At 37.6% G+C, this 12738-nt stretch overlaps 1 protein-coding gene across 1 annotated transcript; it reads left to right on the top strand.

Annotated features, from left to right (window-relative positions):
- The first annotated feature begins 3867 nt into the window (after positions 1-3867).
- Positions 3868-11709, top strand: CLDN14 (claudin 14). The gene is given in 3 exon segments (XM_070751554.1): positions 3868-3924; positions 11243-11548; positions 11551-11709. Coding segments are annotated over 3 exon segments (522 nt in total).
- Positions 11710-12738: the final 1029 nt, after the last annotated feature.

Here is a 12738-nt window from a genome sequence, read left to right as displayed (position 1 = left end):
CGTAGGATGAAGAGATTAGTTGTACATTAAGAGATGAAAAATTATACTCATTGTGATGAAAGTTGGAAATAACTTATATGCATCTTTCTTTTTCTTCACTATATTATTTTCTTCCTTCCTTCCTTCCTTTTTCTTTTCCTTTACACTTTCTACTCTCTTTTTTCTGTTTGCATTATTTCTTTTAGTTTGCATTAGTAGTAATTACAATCTTTAATAAAATTATTATTTTTTAAATATATTAGAATTAAGTTTTCAAAAAACCATAACGGATATAAAGGGAATCTCTATATATCATATAAACCCAACACAGCTTGAAACCTGAATCAGTCCCTCTAAAAGCAAAACAACAAGAAGAATTTAAAACTACACATTTACTCCACCTGAATCAGTCCCTCTAAAGCAAAACAACAACAAGAAGAATTTAAAACCACACAATTCACTTCAAATCAGCAAATGTGGTATGATAATATATCTGGAATGTTCTTTTTTTTAAAGTTTGCAGAAACAAAATAGTTCATGATGAAAAGAATGCTCTTGTGTTTTTCTTTCTGCCAAAGTTAACTACTGTTAAAAGAAAGAAAAAAGTTGCCTCTCTGAATTAAAATACAGAACTATTTCATAAGATGCTCTACATAAAAAGGAATAATGTTAAGCCAGATGTATCACTTTTTCAAATCACTATGCTACAGTTTCACTTACCATGACAAAATTAAACAAGCTCTGTTTAGATAAGGCACATGCCAGGAGCCCCAGTATGTCTGTATTGTAAAAGTCCCACTCTTTATAAAAGAGTTATATCACTCATCGGCATTTCTTCCATTCCTGGTTTACTTAAAAAAGGACTGAACTAGATTGAATAATCACAGGAAGAGCTAAATAACTGTTTTATGAGAGTCATAAGCCATAAAAAAGCAGTTAAAGTGTTATGGGAAAGTTGAATTCATTTATGATGGTTGACATTAATATATATTCTGTTTCTTCAAGCTAAGATAAATGGAAATTCAAAGAATGTGATAAAAATGAACTCATTTACCATTAATGAATTAGAATTCATTAATTAGAAGAATTATATTATTTTACAGTGATTTTACGGGTAATTAATACAAGCATATGTGTGTGTGTGATTATATATATATTGTTGTTGTGAACTGCTCCGAGTCTTCAGAGGGGGGCGACAAACAAATCTAATTAATTATAATAATAATAATAATAATAATAATAATAATAATAATAATAATAATAATAATATATAAAATCACTCAATTTATAATAATTTATTTATTTTGGCATACTTTTATTTCAAATTAACTCATCAAGTGTAGGACAGAAAATTGTGGTTCTGTCTTACAAATGAAACTCGAAAAATTAGAATATCGTGCAAAAGTTCATTTATTTCAGTAATGTAACTTAACAGGTGAAATGTAATATATGAGAGAGACTCATTACATACAAAGCAAGATAATTCAAGCTGTGATTTGTCATAATTGTGATGATTATGGGGTAGAGCTCATGAAAACGGCAAATCCTCCATCTCAGAAAATTAGAACATTTCATGCTATCAATAAAACAAGGATTATGCATAGAACAATATCAGACCTCTGAAAAGTATAAGCATGCATATGTACTCAATACTTGGTTTGGGCCAATTACTGCCTCAATGTGGCATCCCATGGAAACTATCAGCCTGTGGCACTGCTGAGGTGTTATGGAAGACCAGGATGCTTCAATAGCAGCCTTCAGCATTTCTGCATTGTTTGGTCTCATGTCTCTCAACTTTCTCTTGGCAATGCCCCAAAGATTCTGTTCTGCTTGGCCTTGAGCCACCCAGGAACAAAGTAATTAATCAAACACACACAGATTTGTAAGAAATCAAACAAGGGTTGTTCTTTATATTCAGAAAACTGCAAACCATGGAGTTAAGAAGTCAATAGGTCAGAGTTAATTACTCCAGTTAGTGTAGAAGCCTTTTTGGCTTACTTCAGTCAGAAATAACTCACAGCTTAAATGTCAGAATGTCCAAAAATCCATAGCAAACATGAAACCACAATTCATCAAATTCTCTTCAAAACAAACGATAGACTCCCACACAGATCTCTCCAACCTCCCCCTTTTTCAAGGTTGCAGCAGCGTCATTAATTAATTAACCTGTGATCTATAATTTGTTTCTGCATTTGCACAGCTGCTCTTGTCTTCCCAGCATTCTCCGGACCCAAGCATTCAGAATAGGGTTGTTCATTAACTCTTCCCCTTCTGATTCAGATGAACCTCTGCTGGAGATCTGACTGACTCTATTCCCCTCTCTGTCTCTCCAGTCCCTTCCCGCTTTATTTCTCTCCCTGTCGGTTCTTCTGGTTCACTGTCTGATTCGTCCTCCAGCCAGACTGGTCTTCCGTGATCAGTTCCCACTCCTCTGCATCAAAATCAGCAGCCAGAGGAGCTGGCCTGAAACCAACCACAACAGATTCTCTATGGGGTTCAGGTCAGGTGAGTTTGCTGGCCAATCAAGGGCAATAATCCCGCGGTCATTGAAGCAGGTTTTGGTGCTTTGGGCTGTGTGGGCAGATGCCAAGTCCTGCTGGAAAATTTAAGTCACCATTCCCATAAAGCTCGTATGCGGATGGAAGCATGCAGTGCTCCAAAATCTCCTGGTAGACAGCTGAATTGACCCTGGACTTAATGAAGCACACTGGACCAACAACAGCAGATGACATGGTTCCCCAAATCAACACAAACTGTGCAAACATTTGCATCTCATTTGGAAACCAAGTAACCAGATTAAGGAGGAAGAATGGAGAGGCATTCACAGCAAGATGCTTGAAGTCCAGTGTGAAGTTTACACAGTCTGTGTTGATTTGGAGAGCCATGTCATCTGTATTTTATTCATGGACTCTTAAGCCTATGATCTGAAAATTTCATTTGAAAGTAAAAGACTTTCAAACAAAACAGTGTGAAAAACAACTATCTTTAAGATATACTAACAGTATCTGGTAGTGGTCCTGGTGCTTGGTCCAATCTGTCCTGGGAGTTGAGTTATCTTCTAAATTATACAATGCAGGTCCATCTGTCCCTGAGGCAAATAGTAGCTCTGGCAACCATTATGAATACTTGTATGTCTTTATTGCTGTACTTTTTTTAAAAAAAATCACCATCAGCCAAAATAAATAAACTTCAATTATAGTGCTATCCAACACTTATTTACACTCAACACTAACAGCAGAATTTTAAAGTATACAAACTTTCTATATTCTGATGATTTTCCAAACAATTTACTTCAAACATGTGTGTGATGATGGAAAAGAAATGAAACCCATCCAAGAATTCTATAAGTAGGCTTGTAGCTTAGAGATCATAATATCTGTAGATTAAAAAAAATTAACACTTCTTAATTTCTGCTGACACTGGCAACAAACAGAATATTCAAGAAAATATTTTTATTACTAATATTGAATTTTTTCATTGTATGTGAGAATAAAAACACACATTTTACTGAATGTATTTTTACAGGCATATGTCTACATTACAATTAAATACATTTGACAAATGTGGAAAAATTTTCACATAGACATGGACATTTTGACACTGCTAAGGAAAATCTGATACTCCCAAATTAAGGGAGTTGATATCATAGACAACTTCATTTAAAGCAAACTTTGAACCCCTCTCTACTGTTAAGTTAAAATCCTATCCACTCATCCCTGAATCAATAGAAAACTACTGCGCTGAAATCCCATTCGTGGAACCATATTTTACTTTTCTTGATTCACTGATGAAAGGAGATGTGCTGATTACACAACATGCAGATTATGATAAGCAATGCATGATTCCTTTGCTGTCTTTAGCATCTTATCCCAAAAAACCGCGAGAGCCATGCTATTGCAACTGGATATTCATGAACTGGATATTCATGAACTTGGAGAGCCAATGGTAACAGGATCAGTGAATGAATAGGCATAGCAACTACATCAGCCAATGAGAGTGAAACACATCTGAGTCTCTGCAGAGAATCAAAACTAAAACTAGGAAGGTTGGGTGTGGCTCAGTCCACTCTGTACTTTCTCTCTCTGAACTCTGAACCGAAAGCTTGTTCTCCTGTTGGAAATGAAACTGCTTGTAACCATATATATATACCGGTATGTATGTATGTATGTATGTATGTATGTATGTATGTATGTATGTATGTATAATTATGGTTTTAAAGACGTTAATGAATCCAGCTGAATCAGTTATCTGTGTGTGCTTCTGATTTTGATTTCTACAACAAATTCTGATAGAATAGGGTTGGTGTGGCTTCAGGATTCTGTCATGTCTAATGTATTTATTGTGCTTCTCCATACTCTTTTTGTTTGATAGCATCTGCAAGATGAGAGAGAGGGGTAAAAATGACAAGCAAAACATTAGGACATTGTGACCAAACTCACATATTATGTGAATCTGTAAATGGGGTGGGGCTTTAATTGTGGCACTATTAGCATTGTCTGTTTTGTCCTCTCTCCATCTTTTCATTCTGGTATATGAATCCAAGACGACAATAATTCTTTCAATGAATAGCCTGCAGAAGAAACTGCTTATGGAACTGAAGATTGACCCACCTCCATGAAACTGATCCACATTGCCATCACTAGACCAGTCGTTCTTAAGTTAGTTCTTCTCTGCTGATATAGGACGAAGGATGATGTTGATAGTCTCCAATATTTGGAAAACACTAGCAAAATAAAGAATTTAAGCAATAGTCCTTTAATTTTGTAATGATGAGTTTTCATGAGGTACCTCTGACAGAAAAGTTAGTATTTTTCTTTTCAGTTCTGTTCTATGACCATAGAGGGATATGAGTTTTAAAATCTTAAGAGGAAAACTGCTATGATATTAATACATTCACCCTGTTTATATATCAGTAATAATAATGGGACCATAAAATAGAGAAAGTAATGGAAAATGAAGTGCTCTGCAACTTAGAAATTCAAACAGATGGACACCTGCCACACAACACCCCAGACTTAACAATTGTTGATAAGAAAGAATCTGGATAGTGGCTGTAGACATCAGATTAGAAGAAAAAGAACTGGGGGAAATTATAAATAGAAGTAGAATGTCTGTAGAAAAAGATAATACCAATGGTGATAAGTGCTTCGGTGCAATCACAAAACAATTGGAACAAAACCTGAACATCATTGTCATTGATAAACTCACTATCTGTTAATTGCAAAAGGCAGCTTTACCTGGAATAGTTAACATCCTGTGATGATACCTTTAATACCATTAAACAACATCTGCCTATCCCAGATCCTTTGGAAGGACTTGATAGGTGAATACTAAATCCCATCTAAACATCTGGCTGACTGTGCAATGAACCATAGAGTAGATAATATCTAACTGCTACTTCTAAATAAAATATGTGGTTTAGGGAGAAGTTGGAATGAAATTTACTTTAAACACCATAGACTATCAGCCTCAAAGAGAAATTAGGTAATATGTAAACAGTAGCTTTGCACATGATTGAAATTTCAAGATGTTTACAAAAATACTGACAATTTACAACCATAAAACTTGGCACCTGAACATAAATAATTGTTATTAAGATGAACAGAGTGTTAGCCATTATAACAACCAGGAATAGTCATATCAGGCTTATCAGGCACAAAACACTGAAGGCTAAAGTAACAAATACACAAAAATAAAGTATAATAATAGAAATTAAAAGGCAGATTCTTGCTTTGGAAGGAAATGAAATTTTTGGCTCCTCTTCTGAAGTGTGATAAAGGAGGTGCGTGGCAACCATTGCAAATCTTCAACACCCACACAATATGATTTCTGTACCTTGCACTGACAAATATCCTGCTGCTGTATGAACTCCATCTGTAGAAAAATTAGCTAGGTCCTAACAGTTAGAGATCTGAGTCAAGATTGACTCAGCTTTCTATCTTTCCGAGGTGGGTAAAATGAGGACCCAAATTGTTTTGAGCAAGAGGCTGATTCTGTGAACTGCTTAGAGAGGGTTGTAAAGCATTGTGAAGTGGTTTATAAATCTAATGTAATAAATCAAATATCAGGTCAGTTTTCCACAATCATATATTACATCGTAAAGGTAAAGGTATCCCCTGCCTGTCATTTCCAATTCTCGGGTGCAGTGCTCCTGCCTGGTTCTTGGCTGACAATGTCAGTAGTGTACAAACACATTTCCTTGGTCATGTAGCCAGAGTGACTATATACCGAGGCACACAGAACACTGTTACCTTCACATTGTGGTCTGCCAGTGGCCTGCACAGCTGACTATCCGTTAATCCCATTCAAGAGGAGACCCACCTGGTGACACCTGAGTCGAACAGTGAGGAGGCTGGTGAGGATTCGGTACCAGAGGCAGAGGTTCAGCCAGGGCCTTCAGAACCTCCAGAATCTCATAGCAGTGATGAGGAAGGAGATGTTTCTCCTCTTCTTAATGCACGAGTACGCAGAGCTGCCAAAAGTTAGCAGTGGTTACTCCAGAGGAAGTATCCTTGGGAGTAAGACTTGGGTCTAATTGGCCACTTCCATAGCCTACTTAAGGACAGCAGATGCAGTTGAAAGGCTGCAGGAAACAACATTTGGAGATCCAGTTGGTCACCTTGTGGCTTCGAGTCTAGGAAAAAGTTCTGCTCTGTTTCTCTGCTTCAGTTTGGTTATCAAAACTACTTCTAGGCATTTTGCCAAACTTCATGAGCTATCAAAGATTAATTGTTATTCTGTTGTTTAAGACTGTTTGAATGTATGCCAATGGTTAATGATGAATGATGATTAATTAGTTGAGCTTTTGCCAAAAAAGACTGCCTTTAGGTTAGTGTGACATCTACTAAGACATTTATTAGTAATTAGTAATTGATTAAACTCATTTTGAACAAAATGTGTGTTTTGCTATGTTCTTAGCTGGGGCAAAACACTTCCCACTGATATGGTACAGATTTATCTACTCACATTTGCATGCTTTTGAACTGCTAGGGAGGCAGGAGCCAGGGCAAGAAACAAGAGCTCACCCCATTCCACAGCATCGTGCAGCAGATTCTGCTGCACGAATTCCAGCGACCAGTTAGGTCCCACAGAGTGGGCCTTCTCCGGGTCCTGTCAACTAAACAATGTCATTTGGCGGGGCCCATGGGAAGAGCCTTCTCTGTGGCGGCACCGGCCCTCTGGAACCAATTCCCCCCGGAGATTAGAATTGCCCCCACCCTCCTCGCCTTTCGTAAGCTCCTTAAAACCCACCTCTGCTGTCAGGCATGGGGGAACTGAGATACTCTTTTCCCCCTAGGCCTTTACAATTTATGCATGGTATGTTTGATTGTAGGTATGATTGGTTTTAAAATAAGGGATTTTTAGCTGTTGTAGTATTGGATTTACCTGCTGTTTTTATTATTGTTGTTAGCCACCCCGGAGAGGGGCGGCATACAAATCCAATAAATAGATAGATAGATAGATAGATAGATAGATAGATAGATAGATAGATAGATAGATAGATAGATAGACAGACAGATAATAAATAAATAAATAAATAAATAAATTTGGGCCGCGAACTCCAGACTGTCAACTGTTCAGCCAGCTTATGACACAAGCCTTCAATTAAAGGTAAAAATAGCCAAAACAGACACACACACACACACGGGAAAATGCAATATTAGTTTCTTTATCCAACACAAAATAGAAGCAAAACTCCCTTTTTAAATTCAAAGGGATTTCTTGTAAAAACAAAGCACACTTGAATGCAGAAAGATAACAGAGACAAGAAAACTCCAGTCAATTAACTGGTAACTGAAATTCGTCATAGCCACTATTCTTCAGACGTTGTAAAACTCACAATGATTTATGGCTAAAGTCCTGAAATCCAAACAGAGTCCGGAGAACAATCCTGAAACCGCAAGTCAAGGTCCAACAAGTACGATCAGATAATCTTCCACACTGCGAGGCCTGTACGCTGCCCATTTAACAGCAGCCCTAATTACTTGAACCCCACCCAACCACAGGTGGACTCTCTTATTGCCTGTAATACTTTTGAAGCTGTTCTCTCTTATGCATAGCTCTACGCATGCATAGGTCTATCATTGTTTCCTCATCAGAATCTAACAAACATAATGAGGATTGGCTTCTTCCTGTGCTGTTTGCCAAGCCCCCCTCTTCCATATCGCCAACACTTCCTTCTTCAGAGGATAATTCACTGCCCAACTCTTTTGGCAGCAAAACAGGCCTGTGACATTTTGATGTTTCCCCCACATCCACCTCCACAGTCCTTGGGGCAGGAGCTGGGCCAGAGCTAACCACAACAGTCAACTTCCCCAACTGACAAGCTCAGCATCTTTAACTGCTGAACCATCTGCACCCCTTTTATCATGGGTGTCAAACTCAAAACATTTTTCTACATATTAAACATTAAAATATAATTGAGCTGTAGACTGAGTACTAATTTGAAAATATTATGCTGCATGAATCCCAGCGACTGGTTAGTAGCACAGAGTCGGCCTTCTCCAGGTCCCATCAACTAGCAATGTCTAGGCGGCCCTCTGGAATTAGCCCCCCACCCAATATTCGCACTGCCCCCACCCTCCTTGCCTTCCATAAAGGTTTAAAGACCTGTCTGTGCCACCAAGCTTGGGGCCATTAGACCCTAGCTCCCTGGCCAACAAGTGTAGTATGTCTTGCTGTGTGAATGTGAATTAATGTTTTAAATGTTAGAGTTTTTAAAGTTTTGTAGTTATATTAATTGGATTTTTTAGATATGTATATTATATATTGTTTTGATATGTTGTGAGCCGCCCTGATTCCTTGAAGAGGGGTGGCATACAAATCCAATTAATAATAAACAAACAAATAAATAAATAAATAAATATTGTTTTTGTTGCCTTATGACTGTGAATCAAATCAATCATTATATAAATTCCACATACCGGTACTTATACTTGTATACTTGTTATTGGTGCGCAACATGAATGTTATTAACTTGTGTTAACTTTGGCAGAGATTTTGAAAACACAAGTGATTGGAAATAACTGAATAACAGAGGTTCTCAGTGCACCAAATTTCTTCTACATACCATGTGTTGATTTTCAGCAGTTTGATAATATTAAATAAAAAGTGAGCAATTATTCTTTGGGTAGTTAAAAGCAGTAGCTGGTAAAGTGTATAACGGATAGAATGTGGAAAGGGAGACCATCACAAACCAGTTTCCAAAATTAGCAAGAGTCAGTGAAGTAACAGCTTAATGACTTCTAAAAATAGTTGACCTACATTAAATCCGGAATCTATTTCCTGTGAATAGCAGGATAAACCACATGTAGTTTTTATATTCTGTTCTCTTTGGGATTAGCAATGAGGTTTTAGGCCTGACCTTGAAATTGTATATCATACAACATGTATATATTTCATTTATTTTTACCTTAACTGGAAAAAGTTAAAACAAAGAGTGTACAAAGGATGTAGGCACACAATTAAAGAACAATGACTTAAATACAAGCAGTGAGTAATTTTATTCAAACAAATATTCACAAATGATCTCGGATTTTCAATAATAATAGCAACAATATTAATTTCAGTCATCAATTTATCAATAATAATTTCCAGATTCTCAGTTGCCGCTAAGTCTTTAATCAGTAGGGTTTACTTTAAGTAGATAAATATACATGAACTTAATAATATACTGTGAATGTTATTTCCTTAATATAGATACACTTACACCAGTGGCACCCAACCTTTGGGGCACCAGGGACCAGTTCTGCAGAGAGAGGTTTTCTGTGAACAAGAGGAAATGTGATTTTCAGGGGTGGGTTCCACTTCCCTTCGCCACCAGTTCGCATCATGATGTTCAGGCAAATAATTTCTAATTCTTGTTTTATGAGTTAATTTTCTAATTTTGTTGTTGCTATTAAAAAAATATTTTTAAAAAATTGAAAACATTGTTCCACAATTTGTTTCCAATAGTTTTCTTCTTGGTGTTGATAGAATTAAAAATAGAATAGTGTTCTGTCTGGGTCACTCTGGAAGCCAATACCAACCCAAAAAGAGAAGCCAAACACACCGGTAAAAGGCAAAGGCAGTTTATAAAATTCAAGAAAAACACAGGTAACAGAAAATGTCCTTACAAACAGGAAAATGCTGTATCTTCAGATATATCCACGAAGACAAAAGTCCATGCAGCAATACAGGATTCTTGCTGCCAAGCCGAGGCTGTAGATAGAGACCTACCCCTCCCACGGGTCTTCCAAACTGCTGGGCCACAAGCCAGGAACAGAGACGTCGAGAACAAAGCAGGACACCGTAACTCCAACTGATAACACTCCACATGGCTTCAAGGGCTTGCCTGCCTTTTAAACCCTGCTGATGAGGACCACACCCAAACCCAGCTGTTTCTAATTCAATGGTGATAATATTTCTTTAACTGCTCCTTTCTTTGCTCTGAACATCTCTGTCGCATGTCATCCCCTAATGATTCCAAGCTACTGGCTGGAGAGAGCCCCCCCCCCGGGGCTCTCATGCTGTTCATCCTCATCCCATTCCTGGCTGTCCCCTCCCCCGTCCGACTGCTCAGCCCCCTCCTCTTCACTGTCATCCTCCTCCGGGCATGGAGCCAGCAGAGACACAGCTGGTCCCTGAGCAGCCTCAGGCTGAACCACAACAAATAGAATAGAATTTTATTGGCCAAGTGTGATTGGACACACAAGGAATTTGTCTTGGTGCATATGCTCTCAGTGTACATTTACCAACCATGTCTCCTGGTAGCTTGTTCCAAGGATCTACTACTCTTTCAGTAAAATAATAAAATAATATTTTCTCATGTTGCCTTTGATCTTTCCTCCAACTAACTTCAGATTGTGTCCCCTTGTTCTTGTGTTCACTTCCCTATTAAAAACACTTCCCTCCTGGACCTTATTTAACCCTTTAACATATTTAAATGTTTTGATCATGTCCACACTATACAGATTGAGTTCATCAAGTCTTTCCTGATACATTTTATGCTTAAGACCTTCCACCATTCTTGTAGCCCGTCTTTGGACCAGTTCAGTTTTCTCAATATCTTTTTGTAGGTGAGGTCTCCAGAACTGAACACAGTATTCCAAATGTGGTCTCACCAGCGCTCTATATAGCGGGATCATAATCTCCCTCTTCCTGCTTGTTATACTTCTAGCTATGCAGCCAAGCATCCTACTTGCTTTCCCTACCACCTGACTGCACTGTTCACCCATTTTGAGACTGTCAGAAATCACTACCCCTAAATCCTTTTCTTCTGAAGTTTTTACTAACACAGAACTGCCTTCTTTTGACTCTGGCCTGTGTAATTGCTGTTATTGGCATGAAGTGTACCCAATGTGCCAAAGGGTCCTCCACCAAAACTATCTTTGCTGTCTTAGGTGGTATCCTTTTCATCCTGGCTGGAATTGTGCGTCTCATCCCTGTTTCTTAGATAACAAATGATGTGGTGACTAATTTGTGCAACCCAATTTTGCCCAATGATATGAAATAGGAGATTGGCCATGCCCTTTACCTTGGCTTTGTGTGTGCTTCACTGAGTATAATTAGTGGAATAATCTTGTGTGTGCTTCGTGTCAGCAGGTGGAGAATGACATACATTCCCAAGAACAACCAAGAAGTACAAGATTAGTTCCATCCACCAGACCACCAAGGGCTTACAAGTCAAATCACAGCCCTTTGCAAACATCTGCTTCTTACAATGGTTACAGGTTAAATGATTATGTATAAATTCTGTGGGACTTTTTGTGTGTATGTTGCTGTCAGTGTTACTCTAAGTATGTTTGTATATATGTATACAAATTATATGTTATTACATCCATGATGTTTGTGGTGTCATCAACGTACTATAATTTCCATATACTGTTTATTACTACAGTATTTTACTTTTTACATAATTGATGCAATTTCAAAAAAGGATGCTTTGAACCTTGAACTTAGAATAAGTAGTCGATTCCTGGAGAAAGACTGCAAATATTTACAAAAAATGGTTTGTAATTTCAGAGACAGGCTGCCGAGTACAGGAGTTCCATGATGTTGAACCCCGTGTGCAACAAGACCCAGATATGTGTTTATTCCAGCAGTGATCATTCAAAGAAGTCTCATATTAAGTAAATGGAAAATCTTGTGTTTGTACTTCATTGTATACTTGCAGGATATTTTGACGTGAATGCCTGTTTGTGTGTGTCTGATTCTAAGATATGTAGACAAACAAAACCCCAAATATATATATAGCTCTGTTCTTTATACTGATTTTCTATCAGTCATGTGGCTGTAAGGAGAATCTGGCATTGGTCACCTCACTGATCACCAGGATTGAATCTAAAAGTCTTATGATTACATTTCAATAGCCTTTTGATTCCATTGCCTCGTAAATGAGAAAATCTGCTGCTTCTACATATAATTAATAATGTGCAATGGTTAGTATATGGGAGAACGTCAAAACAAACTATGTCTGGAAGTTGAAAAAAACAACCTGGAAGAATGTTATAACAAACCTGAATGATTGCCAAGAACAGTAGACAGATATGTTCATGACTTGAGCATGAATCAAGATTTAATTTATTAGATTTGTATGCTGCCCCTCCCCGAGGACTGGTGAAAAAGAGAAAGATGGAAGAGGTGGAAAGGAAGAGGATAGGGTGACTTGATGGGAAAACAGACTCTTCCTATTGTTTACCACAGTGAACCAATTACGATTTTGATCAGAAATGGTGATGTCTCCGAATCTCTTTCTTCAAAGGTAAATATATTTTCCTT

The sequence above is a fragment of the Erythrolamprus reginae genome, chromosome 4 (assembly GCF_031021105.1).
Source record: "Erythrolamprus reginae isolate rEryReg1 chromosome 4, rEryReg1.hap1, whole genome shotgun sequence".
Lineage (NCBI taxonomy): Eukaryota > Metazoa > Chordata > Lepidosauria > Squamata > Dipsadidae > Erythrolamprus > Erythrolamprus reginae.
This window is presented reverse-complemented; position numbering and strand designations above follow the sequence as displayed.